We start from the raw sequence: 18,715 nt of genomic DNA on the forward strand, positions 1-18,715 counted from the left end.
CCTACCCAGCTTTGCATGAACAGTGTTGCTCCTTGATATTGTTAGTCACAGCCTCCGTCTCGATTAGGATATACGGTGGTTCATTTTTTGACTGTGACCGTTATGCTTTTGCCTCTATTTGGATGCCTTGCTGTTGCTTGCGTTTTACCGGTATGTCTTGAATAAAGCCTTCGAACGCATACTGCAGCCCCTTTTGCCTACTTCTATCGGACACTTTATTTGCTGCTTTATAAAAGTTTGATAAAATTTCAGCAGGAAGAACCGTCACAGCATAAGCCATGTTGATACCAAACCAGAGCCCAGATGAAGTTGACGGACGTAGCAACAGTAACTAAGGGGGGCGGGGCTTAGCCAAAGGTGAATTGCCGTATAGACCGGCGGAGAAGCTTGCAAGCAATCGGGGGGACGTGGAGGCATAAAATCCGATAAAGTCAAGGGAGAAGCCCATAGATAGAGAGTGATGAAGTTGCTCCTGCTGCTAGCTCATGGACAGCTAATACTCACGCTCTCCGTCTCTGCGAGATTTGGAAGGGAATGATTCAGATTTCTCTCGGCACAGCTACTAGAAGACTTACAACTGTCAGACAGGCTCACGTCACATCTACGTCGTCAAGCTCAGTTTGAGCCTGCGCAGTTCACCCAGCCATCAGGAAGTGAGTGCTTCTAATTGACTTAACTTTTCTCCGTTGAAATCTATGGGGTCGCTGTGTCCATTTCTTTTACTGTCTATGAGATTACCACAGCAAACTACTTTTTTCTTTGTATTACTGTAACTTGCACGGCTGAATTGTTCACCACAAGACTAGTAACATGCGCTAACAAAGTATATAGGGTCAATTTTGATTTCATGTCGACTTTAAAGGAAGAGATGAGACTCTGTGTAACGACAAACTGATAGGAAACAAGTGCGAGTGCACAATATATTTATTGGGTAACAAATATAGTATTTGTTACCCAATAAATATATTGTGCACTCGCACTTGTTGTTGATGACAGACAATGTATTCTTCTTGATGCGATCGCCAGGAACACAGCAACAGGAGAGCGTGACACAGGGGCTGAGACAGGCGATCCGTAGTGAGAGTGCAGGTGAAGAATCCGTGGTGAGATCGGCGGTGAACAGTCGTTCCGAAGCTTTGCGAGATCCCGAAGCGCAGATGTTTCGAAACACTGATCCGAATCGAGTCGCACATCTGTATGAAAAAAGTGAAGTCAACGCATATTGACCTCGTGGGTTTTTGTGAGAGGAGTTTGATTTTGAGATAGCGGATTTTTGGTGATATAGTGACATAGTGCGATTTGATTAGTTAGCATATAGGCTAGGCTTACATTTAAATTTACACAACACATTGACTGATAGGCTAGAGACAGACAGAGTAGCCAATAGCCTACATATAGTGACACATCAATAGATAGATATAAATATAGACAGCTAGATTAATAGATAGATACATATATAGATAGATTATAGATAGCCTACATATATAAATACATAGATTGATTATAGATGCATATCTGGGTACCAGTGGCGGGCCGTGCATTTCACACCTAGGCCTTCAGTGATGTCCACCCTGAATTTATAACTTTTAATAGTGTATCAGCGCACGCACATACTCTCTATAATTGTTGTAAAAATTCCTGTTTTTATTTTGCACCGGCAATTATAGGGTTAATGCGGTGAGTTCGCGAAAGGCCGGGCAGAGAGAAACGAGCGAGTGAGTTCGGCTTTTGTGTACAGTGGTTCTTGCGTTCCGATTATAAATTCAGAAACGGATCCTCATCCCTGTCTTATCCATCAATGGCTACAATAGTATTAATGTTTGAAAAAAATAAGTTGTTTCGATCATAAATTTACAAGAAAAATTAGGAAGAAAATCATATTCAGCACGGACAAAAACGGGGGCAAAACATGCATTATACTCTCCAAAACTGATTATTTTTTACACAAAATCCATCCTAATTTCTTTCCTCAAAAAGACTTGAATTACTTGGTTGAACAGGTTGTCTGTGCTTTTCAGTTCCAACAACCTTTTCTATCGCCATCGAGGTTAATGTGCTGAAAGTCGAGTCTGTCCCGTCGTATTTCTGTCATAAGTTTTAATTCGCTTTAGTGCTGAGAGTGTCCGCTCGACAGAAGCAGTAACGTTAAACAGGGAAAACACCGCAAAACATGACGATGTGTAACGTTACAGCCGACACAAGCTCTCACACAGATTATTGAACGATATCATTGAGATCAGCGGGACTTTTGCCTTCAAAATCAGTCCTGGCATAACTTTACATTGCAGTCTGTTCTGTTTTTACCCGGACCGATCGATAGAGATCCGTGACTCTGCGTAAGCTGAATAAGGGATGTTTTCCGGTAGGTTTGAACCTGCTGGTGGTCGAGGAAGGAAATAAACATTAATTTGTGGGTTGAAAAACGATTAAATCTACAGGTATTTTAGTTTACACAGTTCGCAACAGATGCGGTTAGCTAGCTCTGACCATAGACATGTATAAAGGCTAGATGGCTCAAGGCGGAATCAGCTGTGTCGTCACTTTGGCGGCCATCTTAGGTCAGGAGACTGCGCTGCTGCTCCCTGCTGCTGTGGACGGAAGGTGAGTGACAAATGCTCGTAACTTGCTGAATTCTTGACGGATTTACAAACGGTTTGGTTTATTACAAACCTTATTAACGTGGCTATGATTTGTGCTGATGCCGATGTTTAAATTGTAGCTTCACGTTTTGAGAAACGCTTAACATTGCAGCGTAGCTGTGTGTTTCATGGCATCCCTGACGTTTATGACACACCAAGCCGTTTGAAAATCGGTTGAAAATTGAGCAAAATATAGTTATTTCAGCACTACATGCACAATAGACTTTAATGTTATAACTGGACGAGCGGTCCTGTCCTAAGATGGCCGCCGTGTGACATCATCGGGTCCCATTGGCTCTCAGCGCCGGTAAGCCATCTAGCCTTTATACATGTCTATGGCTCTGACTACCAGTAATAATAGTACACGCTCTGACCATCCAATCAAAGGGCGTGAAAATGCGTACGTTATTGTATGCCTGCTAGATGGCCCCGGTGCAATCAACTCGATTTCTGATTGGCTGATTAAATCTGACCGATTATCTGATTGGTTAAAGCAACAGTTTCATTGCCATTCATTTAAGCTACAGGCGCCCGCACTATCGATTCTGAAGGCCTTGAGGCAGATATATTTGACCCTGGCAACACATGATGACTGAAATATGATTGGATAAAAGCACTCAAATAAATATACACTACTGGAAGCAGCGCAACCAAGAGAAAAGCTATGAAATTATGAGAACGGACTATTGGGAATAATTTAATACTCATTCATAAAAAAAAAAATATTAAAGTGCAAGTCAGTGATTCTCAGTGTTTAGGCCAGCAGAGAAGGCCTTGCTGGCCCTGACGGCCCACCACTGCTGGGTACATAGATAGATTCATATAGATACATAGATAGATAGATTTGGATAGATAGATAGATAGATAGATAGATGCCCAGAACTCATGATCCACTAACTTACTGGAAAGAGAGAGCAGTAATCTTTCCTCTTTTTTCTAGCAAAAAATATCTTTGCATGCCAGCAACAAGTGTCCCTTGTGAGAGGATTTTTTCAAAGGCTGGAGAAATTATCTGTAAAAAAAAGAAGTAGGCTAAGTCCTTCCACAGCAGAGAAATTAATATTTTTGAATAAAAATCTCTAAAAAAGGTAGACATTGTGGCTTGATTTATTTGATTAATATTCATTTTGCAGGACCAAAATAACATTATGCACAGTGATGAGCCTACAGGTTACAAGCTTCACATATTAGAAAAATACAATAATAAAAAAACAACACATTGTTTTTAAAGGGATAGTTCACTTTGAAATTAATTTTTGGTATGTTTTAGCTTACCTCAAGGTGTCACGGAACGACCTCTATCGCCTCCCTCTGGCGGCATCAGATCACCTTCCCCTGAGTACTAGGACTGCACTTCCCATCTTCCACCTCCTCACACTCATTATCTACCAGCCCTGTCCCATCCCATTATCAGCGCACCTGTTCTCACTCTGACTCTCTCAGCTCCCTTTATATGCACACTCCCAACTCACCTTCATTGCGAAGTCTTGATTCTGCCACGGCGTTCATTTCCAAGCGATCTCTAATTCTACCCAAGTATTCCTGGTTCCCCGACCCCAGCCTGTATTTCCAAGGATCCTTCACGAACGTTCTCTGCCTGCCCTGACCCACGCCTGGTAACCTCTCTGATTCCTGGATCTCCCTTGCCTGTTCCTAGTCTGCCTTGTCTCTTTGCTTCATTGTGTGTTTCAATAAAATTACTGCAAATGGATCCGAATGTCTCAGACTCTCCATCACAGAAGACTTCGCCAACACTGGATCCAGCAGCCCTGCATCAGTTTTCCACAGAACTCTCTAATCAAGGTTCAGTACTGGTGGTTCATCAACGACAGCTGGAGAAATTAACTTCACTCACCGAGGAACTGGTGAGATCCATGCAGTCACTTTCTCCTCAATCCACCGCGGCCACACAGGTCGCTGCACCCCCAGCTCAACCCATGCCCAGTGTGAGTACATCCAATAGTCTCCGTTTATCCCTTCCCGAGAAATATGATGGATCTTCAGCTACGTGCAAGGGGTTCCTGTTGCAATGCACACTGTATATTAATCAACAACCTCACCTCTTCACTAGCGACGACGGCCGTGTGTCCTTCATATGCTCGTTGCTGACGGGAAAAGCCCTGGAATGGGTGACGGCGCTGTGGTCAGGAGGTAATCTCGCTTTTCCCTCTTATGATGATTTTCTCATCCAATTCAGAGAGGTGTTCGAACATCCCGCCGACGGAAAGGACCCGGGTGAGCTGTTGCTGTCTCTTCGTCAGGGAGGATCCTCCGCGGCGAATTACACTCTCACCTTCCGCACTCTCGCTGCTCAGACGGGCTGGGATGAGAATCCATTACGTCTACTCTACCGTAAGGGACTCAATTCTGATCTACAGGGAGAGCTCGCATGCCGAGATGACGGAAAAACCCTTTCTCAACTCATGGACCTTACCATTCGTCTGGATAACCTCATGCGCGCCCGCCGCACGTCACTCAAACCTCGCATCGCCGAATATTCCTCCGCCAATGCTGAACCAGAACCCATGCAAATCGGCTTCACGCGCCTAACCACTGAGGAGCGCGACCGGAGAATGCGCCGGTACCTCTGCTTGTATTGTGCCAAAGCCGGCCACCTGAGGGCGACATGCCCCGTGAGACCCAGCTCTAATATCTCTCCTGCGGTGAGTCCCAGTCTCCTCACTATGCATTCTCTCACTGTAAATGTATCTATCAGCACTGATAATGAGACTGTTAACACCATTGCATTGATTGATTCTGGGGCAGCGGGAAATTTCATTGATATCACTTTTGCTAAAGCTCATCATTTCCCTCTCGTTTCATGTGAACCTCAAGTGGCAATAGCAGCCTTGGATGGGCGCCCCCTGGGGTCCGGCAAGATTCAATATATCACTCAACAGTTAACCCTCTATCGGTTTTCAACATTCTGAGTTAATTCAATTGCTCGCCATAAATTCACCTCAACATCCTGTTGTTCTAGGATTCCCCTGGCTGGAGAAGCACGACCCTCATATCTCGTGGTTCAAGAGAAAAATAATTCAGTGGTCCCCGTTCTGCTCCGCGAACTGTCAGTCCGCTGTCCATGGTCCTGAAGCTGCTCTCGGTCAGTCAGAGAATCCTGATCTCAAGGGCGTTCCCTCTGCCTATCACGACCTCGCTTTGGCTTTCAGCGAGAAGGAGGCATCTCTACTACCACCTCACAGACCAGGGGATTGCGCCATCGAGTTTCTTCCAGGAGCTGTAGCACCCCGTGGGAGAGTCTATCCCTTGTCTCAGCCAGAGACCGACGCCATGAAGGCCTACATAGACGAACAGCTCGCCAAGGGTTTCATCACACCTTCCACTTCTCCAGCTTCCGCAGGGTTTTTCTTCGTCAAAAAGAAGGACGGAGGTCTCCGCCCCTGCATAGACTACCGCAATCTTAACGAGGTGACAGTCAAATATCGTTATCCCCTGCCGCTGGTCCCAGCCGCCCTGGAGATGCTCCGCACCGCCAAGTTTTTCACCAAACTAGACCTGAGAAATGCCTACAATCTTATCCGCATTCGAGAGGGGGATGAGTGGAAGACGGCCTTCTCCACGACGACTGGGCACTACGAGTACCGGGTTATGCCGTTCGGGCTGTCCAACAGTCCCTCTGTCTTCCAGGCCTTCGTCAATGACATCTTCCGGGACATGTTGAATCACAAGGTCATAGTCTACATTGACGACATCATGATTTATTCCGAGACTCTTGCAGAACACGTCAAGGATGTGCGCGCCGTGCTCCAGCGTCTTATTGACAATCAACTATACGCCAAGGTCCAGAAGTGTGAGTTCCACCAGACCCGTATTTCATTCCTGGGGTACATCATTAGTTCCGAGGGCGTCATGATGGATGATCACAAAGTAAAGGCTGTGGTCGACTGGCCTCGACCCACCACTGTGAAGGAGCTTCAGCGTTTCTTGGGCTTTGCAAACTTCTACCGGAGGTTCATCCGGAACTTCAGCATGACGACAGCTCCTCTCACGTCCCTCCTTCAGGGGGGGGGGCAACGTTTAAGGTGGTCTCCTGAATGTACGTCCGCCTTCGAGAAGCTCAAGGAGAGATTTACCACAGCTCCAATTCTCCATCACCCAGATCCCGAGAGCGAGTTCATTGTGGAGGTGGACGCATCAAACTCAGGAGTAGGTGCCATCCTCTCGCAGCGTCACGGGAATCCTGCCAAAATGTTCCCTTGCGCCTTCCACTCTCGCAAACTCACCTCTGCCGAGCGCAACTACGATGTTGGGGACAGAGAACTTCTGGCCATGAAGGTTGCCTTTGAGGAGTGGAGACATTGGCTAGAGGGCGCACGTCTACCCTTCACGGTCCTCACTGATCATCGCAACCTCGAATACATCAAGTCAGCGAAGCGACTGAATTCCCGGCAGGCTAGGTGGTCACTATTCTTTTCAAGATTTAACTTCAAGATCACGTATCGCCCAGGATCCAAGAATGGGAAAGCCGACGCTCTGTCTCGTCAGTTTGACGGAGCCACTGATATCTCACAGCCAGAGCCCATCCTGCCTCCGACCCTCATCGTAGCTCCAGTCCTTTGGGATATCATGTCAGAGATTTCGGCGGCACAGAACAATCTCCCTGCTCCTTCAGAATGTCCTCCTGACCGGGTGTTTGTACCTCTGGATCTCCGCACCCGTGTCCTTCAATGGGTACATTGCACACCCAGTGCTGGTCATCCAGGGATTTCTGCTACCATCCAGCTGGTAACCAACCGTTTCTGGTGGCCCTCAGCCCATGCTGACACCGTAAAGTTTATTCATCAGTGTACCACTTGTAACATGGTGAAAGCCTCTCACCTGAAGCCAGCAGGTCTACTACAACCACTTCCGATCCCCCGTCGACCCTGGTCCCACATTGCAGTGGATTTCGTCACCGACCTGCCAGCTTCCCAGGGCTTCACCACCGTCCTCTCCGTGGTGGACCGTTTCTCCAAAGCATGCTGCTTCATACCCATGGCCGGCCTGCCTACAGCCCTCCAAACCGCTGAGTCACTCCTTCAACACGTCTTCCGTTTATATGGCCTACCCGAGGACGTGGTGTCCGACAGGGGGACCCAGTTCACATCTCGGGTATGGAGAGCACTCTGCAGCAAACTAAACATTAACGTTAGTCTCACCTCTGGTTATCACCCGCAGGCCAACGGACAGGTGGAGAGACTCAACCAGGACCTCACACGTTTCCTCCGCACCTACTGCCATCAGAATCAACAGGATTGGAGCAGGTTCCTCGTCTGGGCTGAATACGCCCAGAACTCCCTCCGCAAGCCCTCGACCGGTCTCACTCCATTCCAGTGCGTGCTGGGGTTCCAACCTCCCTTGTTTCCCTGGTCCGGTGAACCCACAGATCTCCCGGCGGTGGACACTTGGTTAAGGAGGAGTGAGGAGACTTGGAACACTGCCCACGTCCATCTTCAGCGTGCTGTGCGTCAGTTCAGAAGACAGGCAGATCGACGCAGAAGAGGCGGTCCTCTCTTCAGGCCGGGCCAGTGGGCATGGTTGTCCACTCAGAACCTTCGTCTCCGACTTCCTTGCAAAAAACTATCTCCCCGCTTCATTGGACCTTTCCGTATCCTTAGACGAATCACTCCCGTTTCGTACAGGTTAGCACTCCCTGCCTCATACCGCATCTCACCCACTTTCCATGTCTCTCTTCTCAGACCCGCCACTACACCCAGGAGTGAGAGCAACCCAGAGGACGCTACCAGGAGTACTCCTCCCATCGACGTCGGGAGCGAGGAGATCTACCAGGTTCGGGAGGTTCTGGACTCCAGGCGACGCGGCGGGGTTCTTCAGTACCTCATCGACTGGGAGGGGTGCGGTCCTGAGGAGCGCTCGTGGGTGAGGTCTCAGAACATCTTGGACCCTGCGCTTCTGACCACTTTCCATCAAGACCACCCTGACCGTCCAGCTCCTAGACCCCGAGGGAGACCCCGTCGTCGTCCAGGCCCTCGCTTCCGGAGCCGCTCGCAGGGGGGGGGCTCTGTCACGGAACGACCTCTATCGCCTCCCTCTGGCGGCATCAGATCACCTTCCCCTGAGTACTAGGACTGCACTTCCCATCTTCCACCTCCTCACACTCATTATCTACCAGCCCTGTCCCATCCCATTATCAGCGCACCTGTTCTCACTCTGACTCTCTCAGCTCCCTTTATATGCACACTCCCAACTCACCTTCATTGCGAAGTCTTGATTCTGCCACGGCGTTCATTTCCAAGCGATCTCTAATTCTACCCAAGTATTCCTGGTTCCCCGACCCCAGCCTGTATTTCCAAGGATCCTTCACGAACGTTCTCTGCCTGCCCTGACCCACGCCTGGTAACCTCTCTGATTCCTGGATCTCCCTTGCCTGTTCCTAGTCTGCCTTGTCTCTTTGCTTCATTGTGTGTTTCAATAAAATTACTGCAAATGGATCCGAATGTCTCAGACTCTCCATCACACAAGGGCATCCAAGATGTAGGTGTCTTTGTTTCCACAGTATTTTCAATTTTGATATTTTTAGGTCAAACCGTTGTTGTCTGACAGTCATATCATGCAGGTCTATGCCTCAAAGAGCACGCACAGAGAAGTCAAAATTAAACATGATTTAATGACTCGTAAATGTAAGTACACATTGATGGCCTAAGACACGAAACGAGCGGTTTGTGTGAGAAAACGAACAGTATAATGTCGTTTTTACCTCTTGTAATCACAGTCACGTCCAAGTACTCTGAGGGCGCGGGCGCTTCCTTCTGTGTGACGTGTGCGCAGAAGAGGTGTAAGAGTTCCGTTTATGTCCTAATTTATGTCTATTTATTTATATGAAATTAACTTAAAAATGTTTTTCAAGAAACACATAACAATCCAAGAAGGGAGATCCTTTCCCACAACATCAAAATCAATTTTTTCCAAATCTTTGAAGTCAAGTGTAACGCAGCAGTCATAACTTTTCTTTTAGACAGTTTGGACGGTCTAAATTAAAACAACCGGGGCTAATGACTCATGAAATGTAGAAATAATAATTCTACTGTTCTGATTAGGAAATTGCATAGATTTCCTAATTAGAACAGTAGAATTATTATTTCTACATTTCTTGAGTCATTCAATTTCTCTCAGAGCAGATGCCAACACAGTTTCTGTTTTTGTACTTTATTGTGAACACCTGCATTGTGAACATAATGATAATGATAAAAATAAATAAAAGTGCAAAATAAGTAAAGGGAACAAAAAGAGAAACTATGGGAGGAAAGTAATTAAATCATTATCATACTTTTTTCTTCTGAACATAAAGTGGATTTATTCATTTTTGTAAGAAATGAAAAATGATTTGAACTTCTTTACAGCATGAAAAGCTTTATTAAATATGACCCCAGGAACACAGTGATGTAGTATTTTTATTTCATAAATTATCACCTCAGGACAAGCAAGTACAGTGCAAGCTATATATTCTGTACATTGTGTATCATTGTAGAATCTGAAGAGCTATAGAATATATTGAATGTATGAATATATAGAATATATTAATATATTGTGTACAGTGTGTGTGATTGTAGAATGTGAGGATCTGCTGTATTCAGTGCATGAGGAAGTAGGAGAGCAGAGAACAGCAGAGGAACAGGACGCTCTGGGTGACACTCTGAGCCCCGTTACACAGGTTACCCTCACAACATGTGGCGTTCCCAAAGCTAACTGATGTTGTGGCGTCACAAAGAGATTTAGACACACAGCCTTTTACAAGAGTTGGCTGACCAAAATCTGAAGCTGATGAAAAGAAAGAAAACAAACGCTGATTCAGTCTAAGCTGAACATTGGTATATGTGTGATCTGTGTCAAATGTATAAGAGAGTTTAAAAGATAATGACTTTAATCTTCTCCCTTTTCCAGATTCTCACCTGGTACTTTAATGCAGCGATCTTCAGTTCCTGCACATTTCACTGTGTTTGAGCAGCTCTGTCCATCACAATAGTAACAGCTTTTTCCAGTTGCGACGGGAACTACAGAGGAAAAACAAGTATTATTTTATTTTCTGTACAAAATATCTAATGCAACAACACTCCTTTAGCGGCTTCATGCAATCACACCACCAGAGACAAGCTGAATGTCATTTGGGAGTAAATTGAGTGTTGACTTTACAGAAGTTATTTATTTGTAGAGGTGAATTCAGGGCTAGTTGGACACTTTTTTTGCCATTGAGATGACTTGTAAAAAGTGTCCCAATCAACCTGAATTCACCTCTACATGATCATTAAAGTACAATACCTGGAACATCTTGGAGGTTACACAGGTCTGTGTTACAGCAGGAAACAGTCGTCCTTACATAGCCGAAGTTAAAGGACTGACTTAGACAAGCAGCAGCACAAGCTTTAATGTTCCCTGTAGAGCTATTGCCCCCTAAAGAATATGAGTGAGACATGAAAGATCATTTATACTGGAAAATTGATTTATACTTTTTTTTCTTAATTTCAACCTTTTTTTTTTTTTCAAATCATGACAATCTGAGAGAAACCATTAAATATCTGAAATCTATGTAGAGTATTTTGTCATTGAAATGGTAAATTCTGCCAATAAATAAATAAATAATAGCAGCATCTCAATCAGTCAATCATCATTAATTTCAAACTCACCAACTTGTATCCCTATTATTGAACTCATGCACTGAGAAGATCCAGCGGGACATGTTATAACCGTTTGTTGTCCTACACAAGAACCTGTTGAATTCGAGCACACATAGCAGTCGAGAGAGTGTCCTTTAGGAATAAAACAGAGACAGCGAGAGAGAGGTCATCAATGATCTGTATTTATAATCAAGAACATCACAAACACTATTTGTCTTCATACCTGCAGTGAAGAGAATGAACAGGAGAAAAACTGAGAGTTGCAGATCCATCTTTGATCAGGAGGAGAAGGAAATAAAGTGTCTGTTTCAGTGCCATTTTATAGTTTAGCAAAAGGGGAGGATCTTCATGAGAAAATAAAAAAAGAAACAAACTTCAGCTTACATAATTTACTTGCCAGTTAATGACAAATAACGGATTAATATGGAAAAATAAGTAAACCAACCTTGTTAAAGTGGTAGTTAACCGAAAATGAAGATTATGTCTTTATTTACTCACCCTCATGTCATTCAAAGCCTCTTTGATTTTAATTATTATGTGGAACACACTGTAAAAAAAAATGTTGGTTTAACTTAAAAAAGCAAGTTACCTTGTTGCCTTAAAATTTTGATTTTGTTGTAATTAAAATTTTGAGTTAATACAATGAAGAAGAATGGTTTAATAAACAGAAACTCAAAATAGTGTTATCTTCACACATTAGTTATCGAAGTTGATCTGACAATAGATAAAAAGTTCTGATAACAAATCATGAAAATAATTTTTTACAGTGTAGATATTTTGAAAAATGTTATGTATGTGTCCATAAAATCCAGGCCAATGGGTCTCAATGGTGTTTGGACTCAAACATTCTTTAAAATATATTCTTCTATATTCATAGTTAACTACATTCATTAGCTTGAACTAATAATGAACTGCACTTACGCAGCATTTATTAATCTTTGTTAATGTTAATTCCAACATTTACTAATACATTAATCAAATCTTGTCAACATTAGTTAATGCACTGTGAATTAACATGATGAACAAACAATGAATGACTGTATTTGCATTAACTAACGTTAACAAAGATGAACAAATACAGTAACAAATGTTGCTCATGGTTTGTTGATGTTTGTTAACACTGTTTGGTAACTAACGTTAACTAATGAAACTAATTGTAAAGTGTAACCAATATACTCTATTGTTGCAACATTTAAGGATAACAATAAGAGCAGTTCAGTAGTATCACCTACACATTGTGGGACATGTACAACCAATTTAAACAGAACCATAACTTTCATTTTCTCTGAAATCATGAACAATGAGACTTTTGAGTGACAGTTACAGGTTCCTGCAAATCACACACACTCCCTCTCCTGAGCTCTGATCTCTCTCTCACACACACACACACACACACACACACACACACACACACACACACACACACACACACACACACACACACACACACACACACACACACCTCTACTATATAAGCACACACTTCACCCCAGTTCATTGTCCGATCTGGTTTCCATACGAAGTGGACACCTCTTCAGTGTTTCTCCAGAGTCACAGCCTGTGTTTCTCCAGCGTCCCATCATCCATCTCTCCATCCAATCATCACTTCTCGTATCTGCTGTTACAGTTTTTTTCAATTGCTTAAGCACAATTTTGAAAACAGGGCCCAGTTTGTCAAAACACTACACACAATTAACACAGCCCTACACCAAAGTAGCAAAACATTTCAGATCATTTGCAAAATGGAACACTTTTGTCAAAACTATACACAACTTTATAAAAACAATATTTTGTTACCATACGAAACACACACATTTCAAATGACTTCAATCTTTTTGAAACAGTTACACACTGCTGTTGCTAACCTAAAACACTTTTAGCGAGTCTAATTCTCAGTGATTAGAGTACTGTAAATGAAGTAGCCTACACAGAGAAAGTGCAACTATACAATAGTTCACCAAACACTACACAAGACCAATGCTGCAGACTGAGGAAAATATCATTTATTTCCCTCCATTTACCCAAATCAGCCAACATGGAGAATCACAACAAAACATGTCCCAGTTGTCATGCTACTACAGTGTGCATAACAGTTAGCTCAGCAAACAACAGACAAACATAAAATACTGTATCCAGTACAGGTTACAATTACAGTTTTTTTTCAATCGCTAACAAGCACTTACCCATACTTCAGATATTTTTTCTAAACTCTTACAGTTTTTCTCAGTCGCGTTGGTGCATTTTTCACATCATCCCTAACATGTGCAAAATAATAAGTGCATTTCTCAGAACAATTTGTACAAATTGCAATATACAATAGATATGTTTCTAAAGCTAGTCAGTCACTAAAAATCTTTAGTACATCTCTCAAAAGTAAATATTCATGCCAATGATCATGTCAGTGTCATCAGAATGATAAGTCACAAGTTCGTCAAAATGTTTAGGCATGTTGTCAATGTAACTGTGTACTTTGACAGTATTACCTGACAGTATTACCTAGTGTAAACTTGGCTACAGTTTGGATGACAGTTACTGTATTGAAAATGCACAAGGCTGCACTTCTATGGCATATATCAATTTCAACAGTACTATTTACATATCAACATATGGGTTATTGATTGAAAGAGACTGGACAGGATTTTATTTTTCACAGCTTTTACTAGTGCAACTTTATGAAAGAAAAAAACAAAATAATTTACAGTAAGAAAAAGACAAGGGGCACAAAGAAAAAAAAAACTAAATTAGAAAGAAACACAGGAAACACCCCTAAGGCACAGCCAGACGTTCCTGTCTGTCGGCCCACATATTCTCATCCACATCACCAGCCCGGTCTCACCCCAAAACGTCATATACTGACGGGTCTTGACCATACGTCAACATACGACGAAAAGGGTTCCCCTATAACGTCAATATGAGACGCAGACATAAGCGCACCAGCAGCGCCTCCTAGCGGTACCCTAACGCATACCTAAACCCAACCATACCCGAATCGTCACACATGGACGTTAAAGGGTACCCTTTTCGTCATATGTTGCCGTATGGTCAAGACCCGTCAGTATGTGACGTTTTGGGGTGAGACTGTGTTAACATCACACAGGATATTTTCCCTTCCAATGCAACGTGGAAAGAATCTTTTGAAATGCCTTATCCATCCTCTGCAGGCGTCTACTGTGATGTCCTCACATGCTGCATCCATTGCAGCCAGCAGGGACATCTGTGTGTGTGGCTGACGAGCGTACACCTTCCACCTCCATGTGGAGAAGAACTCCTCAATTGGGTTAAGGAATTGTGAATAAGGTGGGAGGAATTCTATGAGCATCCTTGGGTGGGTCACAAACCATTGCCTTATGATGTTTGATCGATGGAAACTCACATTATCACAAATGACCACATACTTAGGCAAATCCTCTCTAAACAGACCCCTCTCATCATCAGGGATGACAGCCCTGTAGAGTCTCTAAAAAGTTGAGGAGATGCTGGGTGTTGTATGGCCCTATAAGGGGGATATGGTTTAGGACACTTGCATGCTCCGAAATAGCAGCACACATGGTGATATTTCCTCCCCATTGGCCTGGCAAATCCACAGTAGCTCTGTGACCGATGATATTCCGACCCCGCCTTCTGCATTTGGTCAGGTTGAAGCCAGCCTCATCCACGTATACAAAGTTGTGAGAGGGGTCACTTGATTCCAACTCCATTATGTGCGATATCCCAGAACACACAGTTGAATTTGTTTTGTGTAAATGTGTACAACTATGCTTGACAGTTTATGACAAATAGTTCAACAATTTTGCATGTAATGGCTTATGCAAGGAAATAATGCCTAGATGTTTTGAGAGGTAAGACTATTAAACAGAGAACCATCTACTACATTTTGATCAACCTACAGCTCTGTGCAGCTGTTCTGTTCACCGGCTCATAATTTTGCCAGATATTGAAGGTGAGATAATAACATAGCGCTGTCATGTTTGCACACCCCTCAGGACATTACATGAAGATGTTTTTTTTTCTTTAGTTCTTGGATGCCTTCAAAATCCAGGGGATCTCTGAGCCGTGTTTCCACAAGCATCAGGCCAAGCTCCTTATCCCAACCATAAACTGGCAGTGGAAGATTGAGCAGGATGACATTATTGAAAATACCATTGAGAGTCTCTTCTCGAGGAAAGAGGTGTTGTCGTCCAGTCTTTGGTGACTGACCGTCACACAGGGGTACAGAAGTTTATGAGGGAGCAGAAAAAGGACATTAGACACTTCTTCGACCCTTGGCATATGGGAAAAGGTTAGTATTTTCAATTGAACGAAAACAGAACCAGTATTTCTAACAGAAAAATTGCCAGTTAAAGTGGTAGACAATTATACGGGAAGATTGCAGAAAGTGAACTTTTTAAGATGCCACAAAAAGGTTACGAACAGCCACGAAAACACCCTGTTTCCTTCTTGTCTCCTCGAGCCTCTGGTTGGTGATCAGACAAGAAACTGGCTTAAACCAAGTAAGTACAGATAAGCTGTAATGCTAATGTATTTTATTTTGTAGTCACGTTACTCTCTAGATTTATATTGAACTATCTCCAACATCTCCATTGCAATAATTCAAACTTAATCCAAATTATAAAACCGTATTGAGAATTGTATTGTGTTAACGTGATAGAATTAAAAGCATTCTGGCCACACTGTCATCTACTGTTGTATTACAGTAACAACTTTTATATATTTTGTTTAGGCACAGCAGCATGTGAAAAATTCACAGCAATTTTGTTGTCACCACGTCTTCTCAAAGACATGCACAAAATTAGTCCAGAATACCACACCTCTGGAATCGAGTGTTTCCACAGCCTCATTCTGAAGTTCTCAGCCAAACATGTGGTGTTCTCCTTCAAAGGAATGTTGTACAGGTAAACAAGATAATGGATTACACATTTAGTGCTGCTTACTAAAAACACTACAATGTTGTAACCTGTAAAAACACATTTGTAACTTATTATAGTTAACTTAAGTCATATTAGAGATGGTTTCATTATAATATTGATTCATGTATTTTTTTCCTTTCAGACTACAGCTTGCTGCGATGCATTACAATGACAATGCAGGCAGATCACAGGCATCCACTGCAGCTGGTGCATTCGTTTATAACTTCTATTCGTTTGGGTTCTCTTACTAAAAACACATTTTATACAAAAAAATATATGATATATATTATAATAATTCTCTTTCTGAAGATACATTGACAAATTAATGGAGCTGCTGTTCCACCATGTGGTGGAAGACCCTCGGCCGTACCTGGACTTCTCTGGACAAATGGCTGTACCAGAAAAACTGTGTTTATTCGGCCCGACAAGGAGGAGGCAGTGAGCAGACACAAATCAAGGTTCTTTAAAAACACATGAGGTTATACCCACTTTGCCAGCTTGGACACACCTGTCTGTCATCTACAACATTCAAGAAAAATGGTTTGCACTTTTTTTTTTTGGTGGAAGTCCAGTGTGTAAGCGCTACTGATTAAAATTTTGACTAAAGAGGGCAGAAATAGGTTGGCACATATTCATTTTGAGTTTTGTAGCTGATTTAAAAAATATATATATTGTGTATTGTGTAACTCGCATAAAGGTATGACCACCCGAACGTGTTGGCCAAGGTACCCCCAACACCACCTAACGACATTGCGATATGCAAGATGTCTATAAGCGCTGAAAGACAGGTGGTGCACATGTATGTTGAAGTGGAGGATGCATATTTGTATATACATTTATTTTTTATATTTATTTATATAAATTTTTACCTTTCTTCCTGGAACTAACCTGTTGTGAATTCTTTACATTACATTGTCTTTAAGTATAATCTACTGCTGTATTCTATAAGGGTTTATTATGTAGAATACTTAATACATACGGAGAGTATGTAGTACGCAATTTTATTGGATGCGGTTTTGGCGTAAGTGACGCGTTCTCCGTTACGCATACTGAGCTGTCAGAATATGATGCATATTTTCCACCCGTGAAGCATCGCTGAGTGCAGGATAAAAGTTATTGAAGAAAAACTACCTCAAATGCATAATTGATATGTTAAATGGTGAAACCCTGCACAAAATAAATGTGGAAAAGATATGATGACTCCTACTCCCTGATCAGAGTACTGAAGTGGTTAAGAAAGCCCATTAAAGAACCGGCATTCAGTGGGGCAATCCCCAACATAACCTGTTTGTAACGGTCTCTTCCATCTCACCATATAACTGGACGTAGGTGCCATATACCGCTTGTAACACATAGGGGTTTAGTGCTACTGGCTCAAAGCCTGGATGTGCTGTTACACAGCCCACTCCGCCAATCTGGTCACACCTGTGTACTACCTACAACATGAGAATGTTTATTACTACTTTGTTAGGATGATTAATTTAATATTTGGTATGTGGAGGTTGTGTGTTTTTTCAGGGTTCGTACAAGGTGCTTAAAATGCTTGAAGTACTTTAATTTGACTTGAAATTTATGATTTATGAAATGGAACTTAAATGATTAAGACAATATATGTGAAATTAGTGTTTAATTGTATTGATAAAGCAATCTTTTCACACACAATTATATCTTTATCAGATAGGCTGAAGCTTTAGAACCATTTTGCATGGCTATGAGTGATATTGTTCATAAATATCCAAGTATATGATACAGCTTTCATTCTTCAGGTCAATCATATTCATGAGGTGGAAAATCTGTTTGAATGTGATATCTTTGTCATAGACAGTAACCTTTCAATGGTTAAAGTTTCCACAGTCATTGCATCTGCTGCACTTTATTTTGTACCTTTTATTTTGTTTAATTTGTTTATTTCTGTTTTTATCTGTATGAACCCTGGTTTTGTGTATAGTACTTATTAAATTAATTAACTGGACTTAACACTCTGGTCTTGTCATATTTCATAGCTATACCTTGGGTATCTCCCTACAACAGAAATTCTCTACCAGGGACAGTGAGCTGCAGTGCCCACAGGTGCACCTGTTGAGACAGAATCATTTGTAATTGTAGAGGGAGACTTGTTTTTCGCTAAATTATTAACTACATCATACCAAAATTAACCTAACGTTAAATGCATGGGTTTTAAATGTTTGATAGTTCCGTTACCATTTGTTATGAGCATTAGCCTAATTTAGCCATAATACTAATGTTTTACTACTCAGACACTGGCCCCATTCTCCCTTGCGCGGATGCCGATCGCGATGCGAGTGTTAAGACCGCAGGTTGAGCCAGCGGCTCGAATTGATATGGCTCTGGCCCTGTGTCCACAGACAATTCACCCTCCTCCACTTCAGGTGAAGGCAGGGGAGAAAAGTCCTCGACTTCAAATGACCGCTCTGTTGCACTCCAGCCACTCACCATTTTAGCGAGTCTGACAGCAGCTATTCAGTCCGTCACTGCGGGTCTGTTAGGGTGATATCAGCTAAATTGGGCCACTTTT

The 18,715-nt window shown here is 42.7% G+C and overlaps 2 protein-coding genes across 3 annotated transcripts in view; both read right to left on the reverse strand.

Annotated features, from left to right (window-relative positions):
* The window catches only part of LOC306984720 (phospholipase A2 inhibitor 31 kDa subunit-like), a 38,904-nt gene that overhangs the window by 4,644 nt on the left and 15,545 nt on the right, over positions 1-18,715 (reverse strand). The window lies entirely within an intron of this gene.
* Positions 9,997-11,609, reverse strand: LOC306984868 (phospholipase A2 inhibitor PIP-like). The gene is made up of 5 exons (XM_079586574.1): positions 11,496-11,609; positions 11,282-11,404; positions 10,917-11,048; positions 10,550-10,651; positions 9,997-10,418 (listed from the first exon to the last, which is right to left on the reverse strand). The coding sequence occupies exons 1-5, from the start codon at positions 11,542-11,544 to the stop codon at positions 10,231-10,233; spliced, it is 594 nt and encodes a 197-aa protein (XP_079442700.1). The 5' UTR covers positions 11,545-11,609; the 3' UTR covers positions 9,997-10,230.

This window comes from Phoxinus phoxinus, assembly GCF_949152265.1.
Source record: "Phoxinus phoxinus genome assembly, chromosome: 17".
Lineage (NCBI taxonomy): Eukaryota > Metazoa > Chordata > Actinopteri > Cypriniformes > Leuciscidae > Phoxinus > Phoxinus phoxinus.